The sequence below is a fragment of the Penicillium diatomitis genome (assembly GCF_028827545.1).
Source record: "Penicillium diatomitis strain IBT 30728 chromosome Unknown utg000004l_segment0_segment0, whole genome shotgun sequence".
Classification (NCBI taxonomy): Eukaryota; Fungi; Ascomycota; class Eurotiomycetes; order Eurotiales; family Aspergillaceae; genus Penicillium; species Penicillium diatomitis.
The window spans coordinates 2,578,513-2,600,010 of record NW_026623176.1 but is presented as its reverse complement, the minus strand read 5'-3'; the positions used below and the strand labels follow the sequence as shown (position 1 = coordinate 2,600,010).

The following is a 21,498-nucleotide window of genomic DNA, read 5'->3' as shown; positions in this document are numbered from 1 at the left end:
TCCCCACTCCCCACAACTATGTTATTCTACATCGCAACCATACCCTGGCTAACAATTAAAACCATCAATTGCATTAGCAATGAGTTTCACAGACTTGCAACAATAGGCTTCTTAGTGGTCACATCCCAGTCATCGCCTGGACTTGGAAAGCAATAATCCAGCCATTCTCCCAATATCCGGTGAACTTGATCACACAAGAGCTGATCCTTTTTCTCTCGGATTATATCGCCATCACCAAGCCTTGCAGCTTCATCGTTCCAGAGCCACCGGGGCTCGCTTGATACTTGAAGCACTTCCTGGGCTGTACGGAGGTTCTCGTCCACCTCGGCAACAGAAGTGATGCCCGTGATGGTGGCAATACGGAAGTCAGGACTAGAAAAAGCTTGAGCACGACGCATGGCATGGCGAAGAGCCAGCTCCGCCAGAGATTCTCCAATCTGATCGAGATAGTCGGCCACTTTCTTGACTGCGACTCTGAGACCAAGAGGCGCGGGATGAAAATCACCCAAGTCGCCGACAGGAACCCCATTCGCCCGCAAAAGACCGATTGCAAGAGGACTGGAGTTGCAAACGACGGTGACACCGGCCTCTCTGAAGGCGTTCAGCCCTTCTCGGGCAAGTCGGTCATTTTGTAGTGTCATCTGAGCCCAGTTTTGGATGATATCGAGAGGTCTGCCAAATTCAGTCCGAGCGCGTTGAGCAATTTGGGCCAGTACATCGATTCGATAGCCCGAGATGCCGATGTATTTAATCAGGCCCTCGTGTACCATCTCTAACAAGACACCGATAGCCTCCATGACCTCTGCCTCCGGAACAAACTCGACATCATGGCAGAACACCACATCAAGATAAGGCGTATGAAGTCGCTCTAGCGAGCGTAACACTGACTTCCGAACCCATGCCGACGAATAGTCAAATTCCGTCGCAGTTATTCGACCGACCTTGGTCATCAAAAGATACTGGTCGCGCGAGTATCGATTTCTCATATCAGGATGGGACAAGGCTTCTCCAAGTAGTATCTCCGATGGATGATAGTAGGCCGAGGTGTCGATAGCGCGTAATCCAAGCTGGAATGCTCTTTGGAGAACCTTAAGAGTCTGCGTCGCGTTTGGATTCTGATGCACCTGATGGCTAAACCCTGCCCCACCCAGTACGAGCGGAGGCATGATCTGTGACAAGGGGACTGGGCGCTGCGACGCGTTCATCTTGAAGGCTTTCTTCCTGGATGAGTTTGATGGAAATGCGCGATCCAAAAACGAGGAAGGGAAAGTTGAAACTCCTCGCGAGTGATCCAAAGACTCATCTGGTCGAGCATCTTCCCCTCCAGTAACACCTTATTTATCCGCCAGTATGCGCTATAGCACGTAGATCTCAAGTTCCCCATCATGCGGCTAACGAGGTAGATCACTCGAGGTGCGTTGGAAGTGGGTTTGCAATTTTCCGATCGAATTACCCGACGGAAGATATTTGCCCGCTGGCTCACTACGCGCCTTACAAGTGGTGTGAGTGGTCTTGAGATATCTTAAGTATTTCCTTTTCAGTATCGGCACAAATCGGAGATGTGCATTCATGGGCGTAATGTAATTATGTCATAATGCTTAGAGAAAATTGAAAGCCTTGACGCGCCTCCAGATGAATGGCGAGTTTCAAAACCAACGGGCACTTTCAAAAACTCCCCGCACTCTTCCAGAAACACTACAGTGTAGTGCAGATCAAAAATCAAGGATTTATAAGGAAAGGTCCAGCGCGGATCATGCGATCATGAATATCAAATTGACAGGTCTGCAGAGTGTACCTCTCGCCTAAGGAACGCAAGACGAGCCTGCTCGGTACCCTTGCGAACCGATTTGGATGTCTGCGGCAGTAGCTCGAGTGTTTGAAGCAAGATAGACTGCAAGTTTTCGCAGGTTGTCTGATCCATCTGGCCATCATCAAAATCTCGCTCAATTCCTTTCCACAAAAGTTGCACACCGGCAAGTAGATGGTGGGGATAAGGGTCAATAGCCACCAACGGAAAGGGTCCAGGCTGATTATCCGAGCCCTGCCGTGTTGGGATGGTGAAATAATTACTAAGGCCAAATTGCAGGCAGTTGAGAAGACTGCCTTGTGCGTCCGATTTGGTGACACTCATTTTCTCAAGAATGTCCTCTCTTGACGCGATTTCAATGGCGTCGATCATGATGAGAATACTCAAGTGATGATGCACCATAAGTTCATCTGTTACAGGACAGGAAGATATTAGCAACTGCCCGTCTTGAATATGCAATGAGGGAGCAGAATGACTTACACCATCGCAGTTTGGTCTGCTGTGACAAGAATTGAAGACGTCTTTCACATGCAGCTAACAAGGGACGATATGTGACGTTGAACTGCCTGATGGCTTCTGCGGCCGAAGTGTACGCATGATAAACAGCGTCCTCGCCGTGACCTTCTCGGAGTGCTTCCTTCAATATCGTCCCCATCTTCCATACCCGCAACTTCCATGCGTGAGCCGCACCGATAATCTGGTTGGCAGTCTCTTCGGTCACCAGAACCCCGCTACTGCGCCACGTCTCAGACTGTTCGTGAAAGATGTTTGTGCATGTCTGAACCATTCGCCAGGATGATTCTGCTTCCCAGCCCAGTAGTCCCGACGATAGAATTGATTTGGTGTTGAAGGTCAGGGCCGAGGATGTATCAAACGTCATGGCAGCCCAATAGATCATGCTCTCAATATGGATAAATTCTGAGCGAATCTGCTCTGGCGTAGAGATGGGCGTGGCTTGGTCCGAGAGCAAGGAGACCTTCGAACCATTGAATTCGAGACTCCGCTGACGTGCTCGCAAGAATTGTACTTGCTGCAAAGCGGCATGCACGCAGACTTGTGCCGGAACACCGTTCTCCTCTTCCTCTTCCGGTATACCTACCGGTACAGGGACCATAGCGAACAAGTAAAGACTCAGCATTGATCGATAACATGGTCGATTCATAGACTTGGGAACATTCTGCCGTAACTCCCGCCAAAGGCTCTGAATCAAGGGTGTCTGTGCTTGCTTCTCAGTCTCTGACAGGAAGGTCAAAGGAAGCCACCGAGCGGAAAATGTCTGGATTGCCTGGTTGAGCGTTGTTTCGATTTGCCATTCTTTCACCAATTCTGCTTGTGTTGGGGGCTGCGCTCGTGATCCCGAGGCGCTCTGCTTTTCCAGATCCTTCATCAACTGATCAAATTGCCTACAGAGAGACGAAATGCTGACCGAGACAGAGAACCTCGGATTGTCGCTCGTCCCGCCTTCGAGATGGCCATTCTCACCAAACCTGGGCGTGTGTTAGATCCTGGGTTTGACACTGCATGTGAGGGATTTTCCGCCTAGCTACTTACGAGAACGGGCAACTATAGCTTCCCAGCCAAGAGCCAAAGACCTGTTCGAAGACATCTTCATACATCGATCGCAACCAGTCCGTCACGTCCAAGCTGACCATCGAGGACCGAACCGATTGCGTTGGGGTTCCATGATCTCCACGCGCAGGACTGCTATCCACACTGCACACGGAGACGATGACTCAGTTTTTAACTGACCATTGTAAATGCGTCGATGTCGGAGTAGACTTACCCATTGTGAGGTGTTTCAGCGCCCAAATCATGGAACTGTGGAGACAGATGGAATGAATTTCCTTGACTTCGACCGTAAGACGGAGGAGGAGAGAGGAGAGAGTTCCAGCGATCCGATGAAGGACTAGACCCATCAGCCCTGGAGACCACCTTCTTCATCCACTAGAGACAAAATGGTATCAGCAACTCGATCTCGAACTCGAATGCTGTTCTTCTCGATGCAAAAGGAGCGTACCTCAAAGCTGCACTGTCGGTTCCGAGCCGCACAGCGGGTACAGGTGGCGACGCTTGATACTCCATGCATGGAGCGTCGTCGCAGCGCATCGCAAGCGACGCGAGACTTGCGACAAGCGTCGCAACTTGAGAACTGCTTACGCCGGTGAGCGCGCTCGCTGCTCATGATGAATCGACGGGCGACACAGTCTCATGGAAGCTGGTTTCAAATAGCAGATGGGGGAGTGAAGAGCTGAAATGGGCAGCTGTGGTTGTCCACCCCCGCAGACTAGCCGAGATGGCGTAAACTTTTTGATGCCGAAAGTTTGTTAGCGAGTCGCTGGCACGGGGAAATACCCCAGCTTACATGCTCCATACTCGGGAATCATACCAATGCCCTGCACGTTCATTACAATTTCATGTTTCGCCGTTTGCTTAAGCTCAATCTAGCAAATCTGAAACGGAGAATCCGGGGTAGCTTGGCCCCCTGGTCCCCTGCACAGGCTCAAAGCATGGATGGGGTCGGAAAACATGGTCGAATGATAAGCCTTTTGACTACTACGGTACTTGTTGCGACGACCCACGCCTCTCATGGCGGCAATGTGTGTATATTCTCACGCATGAATGGAGACTCCTTTGCTGGGCAGTTTGGGGCCGGACATTACTTTGGATGACTTTTGCTCCCTTGCAATGAGTGGCTGGCTCTTGGCCTTCATTAGAAAGATCAATCTCTCACCGGCTGAATACTATCAGTATATGAGGTGTTAAGTTCCCTTCGATGGTCATCAATAGCGGGACAAATCTGCGGTCGCGTTTCCTATGCTGAAAGTGGCAGGAACCGCATCTTTTGGAAATTCATTCAACTGACTGGTCAACTGACTCGAGGTGGTCGTCTTCAAAAGATTAGGGCATAGCTGCGCGGTTCACTCTACCACTACGGTTACTGTCTCGTTGAGTAGATCAGCCTCAGCACGATGGTCTCTTTCATGAATGGAAAATGGCAGGCTCTTGGAGAGGTTACCATGTACCAGCCAGTCAGAAAAGGTATGTTCTGCTCTGCTTGAAATTCAATGCACATCACTTTATATAATGGCGATTGAAGCGGTCCTTGTGCCGAGTGCCTGCCCTTTGGTTTGACCTTTTGTATGGCGACAAAAGCAACAGTTGAGATGGCATCGGATCCGACGTGGAACCCCAATGTCCCCAATCACGGTTCTCAATCTGCAGAGAGTGGGGTCGGCTCATCGGCTCATCGGCTCATCGGCTCATCGGCTCAGAGCCGATCGACTCGCTGTGCGGAGACCCCAACATGACTTGAGATCGGTTCCGAGCGAACACGTCCATTCCAAGTATATCAGTCAAAGAAGATGAGCGAGACCGTGAACAACAAACTTGGACTTTCTTCCTACAAGTATCTGTTGAATAGGGTGACCGATATTGCGAGCATCAAATCAGCTCTGAACCGTCTCAAAGAACAATATCGAAAGTTCTCAACGACTACGGCAAAAGACGAGTGACCTGAGTCTTGGGATCGGAAATTACCATTGAGTGTCTTCTGTTCAAATTCAAGCATCGAAAATGGCTGTCACTCAAAGACCTGCTGGCTCGGTTGTCATTGTTGGTGCAGGCACCCAAGGTCGGCGCCTTGCGTTCATGGTGAGTACCCAATGTATTCTGTCTAGGTCCCGAGTTAATGAAGCAAAGCTGACAATCGACAGTGGTCGCGCCGAGGTGGCACTGTTTGTCTTGTCGATCTTCAAAAGAAGCAACTAGAAGAGGGCCTCAGTTACGTGAAGCAGCTTCGTAGTGCCGCACTCGATTCTGGGCAAGAGTATGGGGAAGTGAAAGTGGCTCAGCCAGATGCCTTAGAAACGATTCTCCAGGACGCTTGGCTCGTCGTAGAGGTAGGTGATCAGCACCGAATCGGCCCACTGGACAGTCCTAGATAGGTTCGCTGACATGATCATTCTAGTGTGTGCCTGAGAATCGGGCTTTGAAGCAGAAAGTCATTACTCAGCTGGACAGTTGGTCACCAGCATGCACCATCATTGCCTCCAATTCCAGCAGCTACGGGATTTCGGAGATTATCGAGGGATTGGAGTTGAAGCACAGCAACAGGATTCTGAGTGCTCATTGCTGTAAGGTCCCGCAGCATGCCCGATAAATTTGAGATAGGAATATCGCTAACGTAGAGTACACAGACTGGCCGCCTGAGACATCTGGTAATGTCGGCCTGGATTTTTGAATTCAATCTCAATACTAATAGGTACCGATCGCAGCAATTGAAATCATGGGTCACCAACACACCGATCCCAATGTCATCTCGTTATTGATGGAGCAGAGTAGAGCTCATGGCTTCTCACCATTTCATGTGAAAAAAGACTCCATTGGATACATCTACAATCGGTGAGTATACTTCCCAAGTCCGAACTTGCCATTCCTCAATATCTGAACCGACTGACCTTCTCCAGAATCTGGGCTGCGATCAAGCGCGAAACGCTGCTAGCATTGTCCGAGGGTGTCTGCTCACCAAGGGAGATTGATGCAATCTTCAAAGACGTGCTCAAGACTCCCAAGGGACCGTGCGAACAGATGGATGTTGTAGGACTTGATGTGGTCTTGGACATTGAGAATCACTATGCAGACTCACGCACGGGGATTCCCACAGAGCCAAGGATCTATCTCCAGCGGATGATTGAAAGCGGACGTCTTGGTGTCAAGAACGGCAGTGGATTTTACAACTATCGAAGCGATGCTGTCGAGACAGGAAACGAACTCAGCACGGCAAATCTCTAGTCATCAAGCGACAGTGCCACGCCGTAGATTATGAATACGAAGATGAATTTCTTGATTATCACATCTGAATACACCCAGACACAGTTTGAACTACAAGGAATTATACTCATAGTGTCACAACTCTTGGATCTTGATGTTTGCAGGTCTATTCATTAACTCCGAATCCGCCGATATTTTCTGGTCGTGAAGCTTTCATCAAGATATTCCAATGGGTCGTCCAAAAGAAGAAGGCCGTGGAGTTATTCTCGCCGTTTACACGTACTTTTACCAAATCTTCTTCTATGAACAACCATTTTCACGATCATGTCAGGTTACTTTGGTTCGCGCAGTCAGCTCTTGTGACACAGTACCATCGACTACCTCCCCGGAACTGCCTGCATGACGGTGGTGCGCCCACGTACTGTACCTCCGGGTACCACACTAGCATACACTGACAAGAAAAGCACCCTTTGGAAACAGGATAATCAGTTGACACCATTCTGGAAGATTTGGCTCTGAACTGACCTATTATCCACTAGGGTATCTTTTCTCTACCTGGGATTTCCAATCGGGCTGCAGGTGGTCAGCATCCTGGGTCGTCTCGTTAGCCGACCCAATGTCTCTCCTCATCCACAGCAAGGGGTTGCCGTCTGCTTGGCTGTAACCCCTCGTGTTGCTGAACACTCCACGATAAGGATCTCAAGTCTCAGCCACGTTAGTAACTCACAAGCTGATGTAGTATCTCGACAGTCTCATGTCTTTCATCTCATCTTATGGGGCTGGCGCCCGTTTGCGTGGGTCGCAACCTTCAGTCCGTCCACCTCATGTAGAGGCTGTTGTTCTCCCACAACTTTGCAATCATCTACTCCACACACACCAGACTATTCTCCATCATGGAAAAACATAAGGGTTTCACCGATAACTTTCAAAGCGAGGAGCTTGCTGTCTTTACTCCCATCAAACCGCAGGCTCGTGAACCCTACGATCCAAGTGTCAGCTTCGAAGAGTACCACTACTACGCCGAGCAGACTCGAAAGGAGGAACTGACATTCGACGCGCCTTCCTTTCAGCTTCGGCGTATCCTGGCCAGCCTCCGTGAGCCGAGTCATGGAGACGATCTTCCTTGTGGCCGTCTGGATGAGATCGACTTTACCCAGGCGGAGCGACGAATCATGATCACAGACGAAGAATGGGCAAATGCGAGTCGTGCATTGAGATTGACATCTTGGGGGGCATGTAAGTGGCTCAAACTGGTCAGAGACAGTAGAATGCTAATCAAATCTTCATCAAGGCTTTTTCTTGATCACTACCGATATCCTCGGCCCATACGGCACGGGCTTCACCATGGGCACTCTAGGCTGGGGACCAGGTGAGATCTCCAGGTCGGCTTGCTCGAGGAACATGATGACTGACACTCGACTCACCGGCAGGAATTGCTTTTTACACAGTCTTTGGGATTATGGCTGGGTACTCGGGCTACCTGATCTGGCGAGTCTTCCTTGGGGTCGATAGCCTACAGTTTCCAGTCCGTAATTACGGTGATCTCGGGTTTCGCACGATTGGTCGTTATGGCCGCTTCATAACCAACATCTGCCAAGGCATCTCTCTGCTCTTGATCCTTGGCCAAGTCGTGATGTTATTTGGGCAGAACATCTCCCAAATGTCTCAGTTTCGATTGTGCTCTGCAGTCTGTCCGGCGATCTTTGCATGTGCTGGGTTTCTTATCACTCAAGTTCGGACGCTGAGGAACTATGGATGGTTTGCCAACCTGGCGGTCTGGTTGAACCTGTTCGTCGTTTTCATGACAATCGCGGTCATGGCCAAGTCTCCACCCAACTACAGTATTTCAACGCTTGGTTCTGCGGGAAGCGCGGTTAATCCCTCGTCGATTAAGCCCGATGGTGATGGTCGGTATCCCCCTATTGTTCACTACAGCTTGATACCCTCCAAGAATCTCGTCGGGGCAGTCAACGGAATGCTTTCAGGTGTCACAGCCTATGCCGGTGCGCAGTTGTTTGTGGAGTTTCTCGCAGAAATGAAACGACCTCGTGATTTCATCAAAGCCATGTGGACTGCCCAGTTCTTCATCTACGCGGTCTATCTCACCTACGGCTGCGTGATCTACTACCTCCAGGGTCAGTACAGCTACAATCCAAGCTACCAAGGGGTGAGCATCTTTGCATGGCAGACCGTGGGCAATGTCGTCTCACTACTAGCTGCGCTGATCTCGGGAGGCCTCTATGGCAACATTGGCATCAAAGTCTTTTACAACAATGTCCTCCTTGATCTTTTCAAGGCACCGCCCATCACGACCCGACGGGGGAAAATGATATATGCGGTCATCGTCCCACTCTGGTGGATCGTTGCCTTTGTCATTGCAGCTGCGATTCCCGACTATTTCGGGTTTGTCAGCGTTGTCGCCGCCTCAATGCTCGTGAGCTTGACATATGCCTTTCCTCCATTGTTTGCCCTCTGCTACGATGTCCAGCGAAATGCGATCTGCAAAGCTGAGGGAGAGGGATTCGACTCTGCCACAGGACGGGTCACTAGACGCGACACGTCTTTCAAGAGATGGATCCGGGGTTTCTTGGCCGGTGGACCCATGCAAGTGGCTGTCAACACCTGGCATGTCATTTACTTTCTGGCAGCTATTGCCATGAGCGGATTGGGGATGTATGCAGCCATTGTCGGTACGTCTTCATGCAGCTATTATGATTCCTCATCCTACATTTAAGCTTGTCCTCAGATCGATGCTGACATTTCCAGTTAGGTCTACATGAAGCGTTCCAGACCCCGCAACTGACGTCCTTCTCGTGTGTCTCTCCGCTTAATCTGAGCTGAGGTGGTTGTATTAGGTCCGGCATTACTTGAACTTAAATTGTCACCTGTAACTTTGACATTTTTTATGAACCTCATTATGGATATAATACGTCTTACCATTCAAATAAGTGACAGCGTGTGTGCGCTCCAAGCGGTTGCTCAATTCAATTCACAATGTAGATCTGACCTGATTCGCAGTTTCGCACTTCCCTCTGGCATTGCAGAGTGATCCAGGCAGCCTTGAGGGGTCCCAGTCTGTTCTGAACGATGGAATGGAATATCCTGACAACGATAAGAAAGAGATCGCGACCCCATTCAGTCGTGTTTAAAAAAAAAATACGCTGACTCATTCTCGAATACTCTGGCCTAAATGTTCACATCCGTCAAGACAACGCGATGCATCCGCGAGCGATCGACCTCGGCACTGCGCGGCTCAGACACTCGCGCCCGAGGTGTCTCACTCAGCGCTTTGCGGCCACAATGAAGGAGCGCGGGGTTGACCGCAATCCAACGTGATTCGCCATCTGTCGTAGGGTTGGAAGGCTGACAGGAGAAGTGCAATTCGACATTTAACTGCGAGCAAACTTAAAAGACTCGTCCGCTGTCACATCTCCTAGAAAATCTCTCTTTTCATGGGCAGACAGTCACCACCATGTTTATGTACCAGTATACCGATATCAAGGTGGAGGTGAAAGGTCGCATTGGAATCATCAAGGTATGCGGCGTCGGGATGATAAGAGTCGAAGACTGCGCGGTGCGTGTTCTTGGCTGATCCTCTCGATAGTTCAATCGGCCCAAATCTTTGAATTCTTTCGGGGGAAACCTGCTGATCGACACACTACACGCGGTCAAAGAGCTCGATGAACATCCCGAAACGGTGTTTACCGTGCTGACAGGAGAAGGGCGCTTCTTCTCAGCTGGGGCAGATGTTCGAGGTCGGTCTTGATCTGTTGTGTACTGAGTACTCTAACCGAGGGCAAACTCACTCCATCTTACGGTGGCTGACGACATCCTGGACTGTAGCTTCCCGGCCGCTGGATGGAGATCCAAGCAAGTTCACAAAGACTCAACTGAAAGTTCTCCAGCTTGAGCGATTCACAACGAGTACGCCGATCACTGACCCTCTCCGCACTGGTCTGAGTTGCCGCGAAGCAAATCACTAACCTCCATACTTTCCTAGTGATGGAGCTGATGAAGGCCCTCATCGACCACAAAAAGGTGTTTGTTCTGGCCATGAACGGTCCCGGTGTAGGCGGCGGAGCAGCCTGGTTCCAGGGCATTGCCGACATCATCTTGGCTGCAGACAATGCTTACCTGCAAGTCCCATTCAGCTCTCTGGCACTCGTCCCTGAAGCCGGATCCGCCACCAACCTGGCCAGGCACATGGGAGTCCACCGTGCAAACGACTTTCTCATGTTCGGCCGCAAGTTGACAGCCCAGGAGCTGGAGAGCTGGGGCTTGATCAACCGGTTGTTCCCAGTTGAGGGGTTCCACCAGTCGGTCATTGAGTTTTTGGAGAAGCAGCTCACTACCAACGATGGCACCAGTATGATGGAGACCAAGCGACTTCAAAATCTCCCGCTGCGGAGTGAGCGCATCCTGGCCGTGTATAATGCGACCGATGCTCTTGCAGAGAGACTTGCCAGCGGGGCACCAGCAGCGCGATTCCAGGCAAAGAAGATGGAACTTGAAGGTAAATTCATTCCCATGTCATGCGTGAAGTGCGGTTTTCTGACTGAGTTTTCGCAGCCAAGTCCAAATCCCGGCTTTAAATACAGGCGAATTATTGCGGCAAATGGTATGCATGTAAGGCCGTAGACTAGACTCAGTCTCCAGCACCACATGCACTTGAAAATAGTAAAGGATGAGCAATCCTTTCCACAATTATCCTTGATCCTGAACGTTGAGCATGGAGCAGTTCGTCAAAAAAGAATTTTGAGCAACAGATTGCTGTCAACCGGTGCCGGTGTGGATGTGTCTTTGCAGAGATGAAGAAGGATAGCGATGTGATAGACCAAAAGAACACCAAAAAAAAGCAAAAAAAAAAGTATGTAGCAGTCGTCCTACCAAGCAGCCAATGTCCCTGTAACGGGTCGGTGTATTCCGACGACGCCACCCCAGGGTGGAAGTGTCTCTGCAGAATTGCTTCCCTCAAGGGTCACTTCCATTGCTTAGCACCTCACAGCGTCGTGGATTACTCGCACGAGTGTAATGGCGACCCCAGGGTTCGTACCGGGCACGCGAACCCGCTGGCACAAGGCCGAAGCAAGGTTACTGACTTGGCGGCAGGCCTCCCACTAGGTTATCCGTGACAGATTAAAGAAATATCGCCGTGTTTAGATACATATTCAGACAAATATAGAGAGGGTCCTGGGTTCGATCCGCGTCCCCGACACAAATTGTCCTTTTTCTCAGCTTGACTGGCACTTCCGACTTCTAACAAGTTTCATCGCCAGCAATCAATTGTCTACTGACTTGTCATATTACAGTTGAAAATATTATCTCTGTCTAGATTCTGGGCCAAAGCTTGAGGTCATTGGCTGTCTTCATGAGACTGGTAAAGGCAGACTTTAGCATGAAGTTGGGAACAATTTAACACACCTGATTACTCGACCTGCTTGTTAGCCAAGCCGGTCACAAAACTCACAACACCGTCACGACGCAAAAATGGGCTGTACACTCAGACTACACGGGCCGCTCCATAATCATGAGAGCCATCTCAGGTGTGATACTGGGGCGAAGCGAGAGCTTTATGATGTGAAGAATATCACGTTTCAATCGTTCGGGTGACTAACAGATAAGAATATCTTCATCATCATTACCATTCCGTCATAAAATGCCTGTGAGATCGTTCTCCAAGGCGAAATCCAATAGATCAACCAGATCTCTCTCATCTGTGTTGACCCACAGCCGCCAGCGCTCCACTTAGCCCAGCGGACAAGCCCAGGATCCCAAAGGCGGCGGCGGCGAAACTGGCAAAGATGACCACCCCCCAACGTGCAGATGTGCCCAGAGCCTCCCAGGCTCGATGCAGTTGGTGATAAGGCCACGAGCAGGTGGCGGAGATTGTGCGCCCTATCGTCGATAGTCCGCGAGAGATCTGGCCCTGAGAGCGTCGGCCTCGTGGTTGAAGGGCTGGACTGCGAGTCTGTCCAGCCCTCTGGCGTCTATGATCAGGGCTCACAGGATCGTTGAATCGGACTGTAGGGTTTGTGACGGCCATCTCGAGGTCCTGGTCGGTTGTTGTCTGGTGGCCGTGGGGAGACACGTACTCGGTCGTACGGTCTGTGTCTGAGACAGAGCCGATCACTGTGGTCTGCTGAGAGCCAGGCATCCAGTCGACTAGGGTGAGCTCCGAGTCCGCGGCTGGTTGATCATAAAACTGAAGGGCGTGCTCTGCGTAGGGTGGAGGTAGAGGGTATTGCAACCTGTATGGGGCAGGATGGCTGGCAGGTGCTGGATACGTGGGTAGCTCTATGGCTTCGCTCGTTGGATGGATGTGAAGGGCTCTGGCTGTTTTCGTTTACAATTAGCACGGCGTGAACGATGAGGAATGAGAGCCACAGGTCTGGTGATGATCGTCAAGAGAGCACCGCTGTTAACCTGTGCAGGGCTCAGAGTTGATCGAGTGTTGTAGGGAAACGCTACCATCTGAGTTAGAGGTTCTGGCCATGGTGACGACTGAGTAGATCTGGTGAATGGGACTGAATGGGTGATCAATCACTCTCGCGACGTATGATGATTCTGTGTGTGTGAAGCTGTGATGAAAGTGAAAGTGATGGTCATGGCCATAACAGATTCAAGCATCGCAGTCTAAGCACGTGCCAGCTTGTGTACTTCCATCTCAAGGAGACCTGTTTGCTCTCGTGACTGTTTGGCTGTCAGAGGTGTGCCTATGGATACCGCCCTTTGAGAGAGCAATTACCAGTAATACTATGGAACCTCATCTTTCTCCCAAGGATATGCTCGGGTCTTGAGAACCTCTGAAAGCACCGGAGATACATAAATATCAGAATGCTCGATTGGGTGGATAGAAAAGAACTTGTGGATTATTATGACATCGACGCGTATGTTTGCATGTTAAAATAGTATCTATTCTTCGGTGTATGGCAGGTCAAGTTCCAGTGCTCAGGGCTCACTTTTGTCTCGGGCATGTCGAGCACATTAATCCAATCATTTCTGGATATACTAATTCCATCTCATAGGAGGTGGTCTCCGAATTTGATATACGGACAGCACACCTCATAGCTCTGAGCTGAGACTTCTTGGTGGGCAAATGATCTGTGATACAGATAGAAGTATGAAATTCTCGCGGTACGATCAGACCAGCTATACTCAATATCGTTGACCTCCATTAGCCTGGCAGTCATCTGTACTCAAGTCGGGTGCGGACGCGTCTTGCCGATCATATACCTTTTAGCTCCCCTACCGTTTGAAGTTTCCATGAAGATTTGATAATATCAGAATGGTAAGAACAAAAGGTATTGTGTTTCTGTATTCTTTTCCATTTCTTCATACTGCCTGCAGAACCCTCAAATAAAGTTGACGGCTAATGGACCCATTGTTGTACGATCGCCCGCTTTGTCGGGATTTGGCATCCACTTTGAAATGGATGGGTGCAATGAGATGAAGTTCCTATACATACTCCGTCCTCCTGTGCACAGTCACTCGCATACTAACTCGTAGTCTCTTTGACTCTTTCCATCAATTAAGCTGGCCATGGCAGTCCAGCACCTTATGCTTCATTCCGAAACATATCCGTAGTCCCGATGTGAAGGGTCGAGCGAGTACCTTATTGTGAGGGCTGAGTCTCTGTCTCTAATAAAAATTCCAAGCACTTACCTGAGAAGCAACTTCTCGTTCCACTCCAATTTGCAATTAACTGGTTAATTCTAAACAGAGCACCATCTCTCTGTATTCTGAGTTACGAGTCAGTGGTCACTAGTCAGTACTTCCAGACTCTGTAGTCTGTACAAGTGTACAGTGTACAATACGATTTACTGCGGGGAACCAGGTCAAATGCAGGTGAAGGGTGGGTCCAGGAACATTCAATCATTGCATTCTCACATCTCACTTCAGAACATGGTACTATAAGGGGAGGGGGAGGGGAAGCTGGATAAGTGTGCGACTGTGTATCTTGTCAGGCGAGTTGTGCGGTACAATGCCAGAGCCGTCTGGCTGTACGGCAATATAGACTCTATCTTATAGAGTGTGGGGTTTGGAGAAGACACCAGCAAGGGAAGAGGTCACACGTGGGTTGGTCGATCGCGATCTAAGTGACTGTAGTATGAGCTGGACCTTCCAAAGTGCTGAGGAGTCTGACCTCACAATCTCACAATCTCTAGAGACGGGAAAAGGAAGAGTTTGCGTCAAGAACTCAAACTGCCCAGGTTGGTAGGTTTGCAAGGGAGGTGGTGAACCAGCGAGAGACGACACAGACAGCCATGACGTCGCTGGAAGGTAGATCGAAAGAGGCCCATGCTCTGTCCTTGACGGAGTGGCTGTTGTGGATGGAGTCGGAGGCGGAAGGTTAGTATCGTTAGCGCGGTTTATCATTGAAGAGCATGATATCTACTTGGTTCATCTGGGGTAGATCCATTCATGAGAGCGAGGGAGAGAGGAACGGAATTGTTCAGATGTCTGTCTTACGAACTTAAAGGAGTCGTGGTGAAGGGTTACAATACTGCTCTATTAAAATCATGAGTCCGGTCGAGTACTATATCCTCCTTATCAGTTTAACTAACCCCCGATCGGAATGTGAGTTCATGTAAGTTACTTCAAAGTACATCCTACATACAGGTACCTTCGTCTATGCGTATACTACGGTGGCTCCACTAGTACTCCTGTGGGGGTAGTACAACCGATCGAGTGCATGAAAGGCAGATCAAATCATGGTGACGGCTGTTGAGCACGAGGAAAATCTTCCTCTTTGCAGAGCCGATCTCGAGACTCCCGTTGGTTCTTGGCCTCATCGGTTGTCGGGCCCTTTGGGACCATTTTGGGGTTCCGTGGCCCCTCTCCGAGTAACGGACTGTCCCCCCCCCCCCCCCCAAAACTGGATCCGCCTGCTTCCCTTTCCGGGCCTCTCTACTGACAATTGAGATCCAATCTGACTGCCAATTCTTTCCTCCTTTCCAATCTTCCTAGTCTACCCAAATACTACTGCCCGTGCTGCTTTTCCTCGCTTTCTTTTTGGACCATCGTCTCGACTCCCAATATGGCTCCCTTTCGCAATTTCCTCGGGCGGAAGAACCAGCCTCTGACACCTACCTTGGAGGTCACGGACGACACTCACCTGACCCGGAATGCCCATCCCTCGCTGGTTCCCATCGCATCGCGGAAGAGTACGGACAGTCAACACCCACCCGAGTATAAATTGAGTGGTACGTTCACACCGTCCACCCTGGACCATGAGTGCCGACGGCGATTGGTATACAATCGCATCCATCTGGCAATCCGGTACTAACAGATCATAATGCAACAGTCGTCAACGACAGCGGAGTCTACTTGCCGGTACAGTCCGCCCACGCATGCAACATATCAATGCTAAGGATGCCATGGAAGACCGGCGCTGACACTCATGACCATCTGCTTCTAGCCATCCCCACCAGAGAAGTCAAGTTTCTGGGGACGCGTTCCCGGGTCGTCGCGTACTGAAAACCACCGGGACCTGGTGAATGAGAACGAACCATTCTCCATTTCTCGCGAATCTTTCGATTCGTATCGCCGCTCATTTGTACACCTCCCTGACCCAGTGCCACTTATGTTGGCCTTCCCTCCCACCAAACCGAAACAACTTCCCTTGCTGATATTGCCCAGGACATTTCTGCGCGGTCTCCAGTATACTATGCAGACGCCGCTCCCTCGCGGTCCTCCCTCGATTCCCGCTTTTCCCGCCCTTCCTTGCAATCGGGCAGTTTTGAGCGGCCGGAGCGCATGGAGGAGGAGTCAGGCTTCGAAGAAGTAGGTCTTCATGATGAGCCGAAGCCGAAGAAACGGAGCCTGTTCTCCCGCTTCAATGACTCTTCCAACGACTCGCAACCTCCAACGCCCAAGTCGTCAACCTCGTTCGGCTTCCATATGCCCGGTCGCAAGCGTGGGCAAAGTGGAACCGCCGCGGAGTTGGGTTCGGTGAAGACACCCACGTCGACCGTCACGCCTGCTCTGCAAAATGCCGAGTGAATGCCATGGCTGGTGGAGGTTGCATGATAAGATGATAATGGCTATAAGAGCATACGGACACACAAGGACAAACGGGTTTTGGGTTACGGAGGGGCGTTCGGGACTTTATCAGGTTGAACTTGCCGGTGAGTAGTGGCTTGTTTTTTCTTCTTTTGTTGCCTTGGGACTTTTTGAGGGACGACTCCTTCCATTGACAAAGCGTTGATCGGATGGAGTCGATGTATATGTACATGTCGAGCCTCAACGACCATGCATACATGGCTCTTTTTCCTGCTTCTTCATGGTGCACCAGTTTTGAGTCTGGTATGTTTCAAGGTTTGCCCTAGGTCCGTCCACTGTCCAGTGAGCCATAGTGTTCGTCTTCGAAATTAGTTATCCATAGCTGGCTGTGGCAAGCATTATTCTCGGTTCCCCTAAACCCCCCGAATTTATGAACGCATCGTTGAAATCTCAGAACTTATCGAGTAGTGTAACACAAAGAATTAGTCACCTCATCTAATCATGCCACTTGCACCTGGAAATTATTTACCACTATTGTCAGACTGTCGGTTGCCATCTCAATGTCCCTAGCGCCAAGATATGTGAAGTGCCTTATCAGTGCAAACCCTGCAAACATCCGGCAAAAAAACTCCCTCCGCCTCTAATCAAAAAAAAAAAAATATCCACCGGGACGTTTGAGGCATCTACAGCTCGCAAATTCACGCGAATTTGCTTTTGACCTCAAAAGGCATTTTGTCACAGTCATTAAGATCCCAATTCAAAATGGCTGGTGTTAAGCGTCGTGTCGACGTCCCCGAGGAGCGCAATGGAAAGCGGAGCAAGAACCAAACCTCCGCACCGGTGAAGAAGAAGTATGCCCTTGACACCGCGAACAAGAAGGGTCCTGTGCCTTCCACCAAGAAGAGCGGCATGTCTGGCAAGTCCGACAAGAAGAGCGCGAAGAAGGTCTCCAAAAAGGTCCAGATGGAAGACTCGGAGGAGAACGATGACGAAGACGACTTTGATTTGGACGATCTTTCCTCGGTGTCTGGAGCCGAGGACGACGAGTTCGATGCTTTGGACAATGCCTCTGGTGATGAGGATATGGAGGATGTGAGCGACGAGGAGGATGCGGACGAGAAGAAACAGAAGGAGAGCGCCGCCAACTCAGATAAGAAGGCCTCTACTACGCAAAATGGTGGCCAGCAGAATGGCGACGAGACAGCAAAGAGTACGTCCGAATGGAGTGACTGAACATCGCACCAACCTCCTTTCTCTCAGATCCAAGTGAACTGACTCTGGTGGCTCTTTCTAGGTAACAATTCTCGCGAGTCACACATCAAGCAAAAGGCCTTACAACAGGAGCGCAAGATGGCCAAGCCCAACGCCGACATGATCGCCCGGTCGAAGAAGTTGTGGGAGCAATTACGTCGCAAATCCCATGTGCCCTTGGAGCAACGTAAGAAGCTTATCAAGGAGCTGTTTGAGATTATTACCGGCCGTGTGCGCGATTTTGTGTTCAAGCACGACTCGGTCCGTGTGGTTCAGACCGCTCTCAAGTACGGTAATCTGGAACAACGCAAACAAATCGCACAGGAGTTGAAGGGCAGCTACAAGGAATTGGCGCAGAGCCGATACGCCAAGTTCCTAGTTGGTAAGCTGATTGTGCACGGAGACTCGGAGACTCGGGACTTGATCGTTCCCGAATTCTATGGACACGTCAAGCGTTTGATCCGTCATCCGGAAGCCTCATGGATTCTTGACGATATTTACCGTACAGTGGCTTCCAAGGAGCAGCGCCGACGAATCCTACGCGAATGGTACGGCGCCGAGTTTGCCGTCTTCGAGGACGAGAAGGAGACAGCAGAGCTGTCTCAGATCTTGGAGGCCCACCCCGAGAAGCGAGGCCCGATTATGCACTTCTTGCACGAACTCATCAACCACATGGTACAGAAGAAGACTACCGGCTTCACGCTCTTGCACGATGCTATGTTGCAATACTTCTTGAACACGAAACCGGGTAGCACTGAGGCGAATGAATTTATCGAGTTACTCAAGGGCGACGAGGAAGGTGATCTGGTCAAGAACTTGGCCTTCACAGCTTCCGGCTCCCGACTGATGTCCCTCTCCTTCGCGTATGCGAACGCCAAGGACCGAAAGTTGCTTCTCCGATTCTATAGAGATACTATCAAGGCCATGGCTGGGGACGTCAATGGACACATGGTGATCCTCGCAGCTTATGAAGTGATTGACGACACAAAGCTGAGCGGCAAGTCCATCTTCTCGGAATTATTGAACCAGAACGAGTCCGAGGAGGTTCGTCACGAGGAGCTCTATCACCAGGTGAACGACCTGGTTGCTCGTGTTGCTGTGCTCTACCCCTTCGCCGGCGACCGCGTCAAGTGGCTTCTGCCCGAAGCCGATCTGGAGGTCCTCAAGGAGGTGCGCGAAGTCCGCAAAGAGACTTCTAAGAAGGACTCCGTTGTGCGCCGAAACGAGTTGGCCGCTGCGGCGTCACCCACCATGCTGGAGTTCATCGCTGCTCGGGCGGACGCTCTTCTGGAGACTTCTTTTGGCTGCCAATGTATTGGTGAGGTCCTGTTCGAGGCCACGGGAGACAAAAGCGCCGCCCTGGCGGCCGTGGCACAGGCTGCCAAGACTGAGTCGGAGAAGCGTGACTCGGCCGCCTTTGGCCGTCTGCTCAAGTCTCTCGTCCAGGGAGGCCGTTTCAACCCCGCCACCAAGTCCGTTGAGAAGGTCTCCCCACCCTTGAACTTCCATGATCTCCTGTACGAGCAGATTCGCGACGAGGTTGTCGAGTGGGCGACTGGTCCCAACACCTTTGTCATTGTTGCTATGGCCGAGTCCGATGACTTCCAGAGCAAGGCAGAGCTGCTCAAGACCTTGAAAAAGAATAAGAAGGCCTTGACGGCGGCTGTGGAAGCTGCCAAGGGCGAGAAGAAGGCTGGTCCCGCGGCCAGCGGTGCCAAGCTTCTGCTTGAGAAGTTATAGACATATGACCTTGTGGCAATGTTGTGATTCCCATACTTCTCTTATCTTTGTTCTTTTCCCTTTCTCATCCAGTGTCTCACGGCGTTTTGTACCGTTGACAGAAGACATGTGTCATCTTATTCATTGAAAAAGTCTTCATGATCTGTAAGAACAGCTTTGCAATCTATAATCAAGTACATCACAGTATCTCTATTTCATTTCTTTGCCACGGACCATGTCAACAACCCGATAATGCTTCAAGTTCCTCGCCAAGTCCCATAACGTACCTCTGAATCTGAGAGCCCCGAGAGAATACTACATAGTACATACTACATATTGGCTACAGTAAATAGGAAACAGTAAATGCTCAGTGTACTCTCATCGGCACAGAATCAGAAAGTGGAGGTCGTATGCACAGGGCCATAGACCGTGCACTTACAGATGGCGGACCTCTACTCCCGAACGAGGCTGACCCGCGAGAACGGACTCGGGCATTCTTCTACAAATAACTAATAGCAACCTTGTTTAACGTAACATCCATTTTCAGCCTTACATCTTGAGAGCTGTCTATTATCACCTTACATCAAACGTTGGTGCCATGCCTATTCATCCGATTATCGACTACATGAACTCTGTGCCATGCGACCTGCTCTAGCTAATGTTTATTTACCCTAGTCCAGTACTTATTGATTAGGTACGTGCAGAAAAACCTCTCCAATTATAGTATCGTCATAAGGACCACCAGGGCTTTACAGTATAACTTTACAGTATGCAAAGTGTACAATATACAGTAGGTATATATTTATTTTCAAGCCAGTACCTAGTTCCTCAAGAGGCATAAGTCGACAAACATGAATTTCCACGGGTACCCGTTGGAAGTTGATCAATGCCTCCCCAATTCAATAGGTTCCCCCGTGTTGAGGAGCGGAACTTCTCCACTTCAAAGTGGATTAGGAGGATGAGTTTCTTGGTTCTCCTCTTTTTTCTGTCTTGGTCTGGTTCTCGGGTACAAGTGAGAGCGGTCGTGAAGTGGAAAGGGTCTGAGGGCATGGCAGCTGGCTATTCAGGGGTGGATTGGTACAGGGCGTAGAATAAGTTTTTACGCGATCACACACTGACGATATGATTTATGATTTATGCCCTCTGAGTCAATATAAGTATTTTCTTTATATATGACATAGTGTAATTTAATTGCCGTAATACAGAATCCTATCGTTGTCGTGATGGTGACAAATTGATTTGACCGCAATGCTGAAGAATGTCTAAGATGGAGAACCTTGCGTTAGTTCGGGCTGACTGAATACCTTGTCTCTAAGTGTAACTACCTTGAGTAGCAGGGGTGTCCTTAGGCTGTCCACCTCGCTAGGACCAGAGCGGAAAGGTCGAACTCTAATTTTCGAGTGACTGTTTTGTCATTTTGTTTTGATGTTGTATTAATTAAGAGACTGGACCCTTTTTTGCTGCTCCTTACCGCCTACCAATTTCCCGACCGTGAACACCAAAAACTTATTAAGAAGTTCTCTACACTATAATATTATTATCTATATAATAATATTATATACTTCCTTAACATTTTATAGGATTATAATAAGATAACGGTTTAGAAGCAATTTTGTAGGGTCGGTGATTTATTGATGGAGGACCGGTAGATACTAGATCGCGGACTTGAAGAATTTAAAGTGTTAAGTCGGAAAGCAAAGGCAGAATCGTATTTTATTTTGGAAGTCAAACACTTTCGAAACGCCGAACGTAATAAATCCAAGAATTGACCTTACTATTTCGATCCTAGCGAGGTGAACAGTCTAAGGACACCCGAGTAGCAGCGCAATGATATTAGGACATAGAACATGTAGCAATGATATACTATGATCGTAGTATGTATATATGTATAAGAGTACAAAGCACAATTTTTGTATGTACCTAGGCCCTTCAATCCTGTAGATCTTGGT

General features: G+C 49.8%; 8 protein-coding genes across 8 annotated transcripts; 5 read left to right on the top strand and 3 right to left on the bottom strand.

Annotated features, from left to right (window-relative positions):
• Positions 1–86: 86 nt before the first annotated feature.
• N7539_004180 (uncharacterized protein) lies at positions 87–1,205 on the bottom strand (the record flags this gene model as incomplete). The annotated part of the gene is made up of 1 exon (XM_056933782.1): positions 87–1,205. One exon carries the CDS (start codon positions 1,203–1,205, stop codon positions 87–89), a length of 1,119 nt encoding a protein of 372 aa, XP_056791323.1.
• A 563-nt stretch (positions 1,206–1,768) lies between these two features.
• Positions 1,769–3,989, bottom strand: N7539_004179 (Zn(II)2Cys6 transcription factor domain-containing protein; the record flags this gene model as incomplete). The annotated part of the gene is made up of 5 exons (XM_056933781.1): positions 1,769–2,217; positions 2,288–3,294; positions 3,359–3,520; positions 3,591–3,751; positions 3,825–3,989. 5 exons carry the CDS (start codon positions 3,987–3,989, stop codon positions 1,769–1,771), a joined length of 1,944 nt encoding a protein of 647 aa, XP_056791322.1.
• Positions 3,990–5,380: 1,391 nt separating this feature from the next.
• Positions 5,381–6,598, top strand: N7539_004178 (3-hydroxyacyl-CoA dehydrogenase family protein; the record flags this gene model as incomplete). Its single annotated transcript, XM_056933780.1, has 6 exons — positions 5,381–5,458; positions 5,521–5,706; positions 5,775–5,940; positions 6,004–6,024; positions 6,082–6,208; positions 6,274–6,598. 6 exons carry the CDS (start codon positions 5,381–5,383, stop codon positions 6,596–6,598), a joined length of 903 nt encoding a protein of 300 aa, XP_056791321.1.
• Positions 6,599–7,470: 872 nt separating this feature from the next.
• On the top strand, positions 7,471–9,418 carry N7539_004177 (uncharacterized protein; the record flags this gene model as incomplete). The annotated part of the gene is made up of 4 exons (XM_056933779.1): positions 7,471–7,813; positions 7,869–7,946; positions 8,008–9,267; positions 9,348–9,418. The coding sequence occupies 4 exons, from the start codon at positions 7,471–7,473 to the stop codon at positions 9,416–9,418; spliced, it is 1,752 nt and encodes a 583-aa protein (XP_056791320.1).
• Positions 9,419–10,049: 631 nt separating this feature from the next.
• Positions 10,050–11,169, top strand: N7539_004176 (enoyl-CoA hydratase/isomerase family protein; the record flags this gene model as incomplete). Its single annotated transcript, XM_056933778.1, has 5 exons — positions 10,050–10,112; positions 10,182–10,332; positions 10,421–10,501; positions 10,578–11,090; positions 11,147–11,169. The coding sequence occupies 5 exons, from the start codon at positions 10,050–10,052 to the stop codon at positions 11,167–11,169; spliced, it is 831 nt and encodes a 276-aa protein (XP_056791319.1).
• Positions 11,170–12,287: 1,118 nt separating this feature from the next.
• On the bottom strand, positions 12,288–13,551 carry N7539_004175 (uncharacterized protein; the record flags this gene model as incomplete). Its single annotated transcript, XM_056933777.1, has 2 exons — positions 12,288–12,791; positions 13,537–13,551. 2 exons carry the CDS (start codon positions 13,549–13,551, stop codon positions 12,288–12,290), a joined length of 519 nt encoding a protein of 172 aa, XP_056791318.1.
• Positions 13,552–15,614: 2,063 nt separating this feature from the next.
• N7539_004174 (uncharacterized protein) lies at positions 15,615–16,579 on the top strand (the record flags this gene model as incomplete). Its single annotated transcript, XM_056933776.1, has 4 exons — positions 15,615–15,780; positions 15,882–15,910; positions 15,996–16,133; positions 16,217–16,579. 4 exons carry the CDS (start codon positions 15,615–15,617, stop codon positions 16,577–16,579), a joined length of 696 nt encoding a protein of 231 aa, XP_056791317.1.
• Positions 16,580–17,341: 762 nt separating this feature from the next.
• On the top strand, positions 17,342–19,570 carry N7539_004173 (uncharacterized protein; the record flags this gene model as incomplete). The annotated part of the gene is made up of 2 exons (XM_056933775.1): positions 17,342–17,789; positions 17,874–19,570. 2 exons carry the CDS (start codon positions 17,342–17,344, stop codon positions 19,568–19,570), a joined length of 2,145 nt encoding a protein of 714 aa, XP_056791316.1.
• Positions 19,571–21,498: the final 1,928 nt, after the last annotated feature.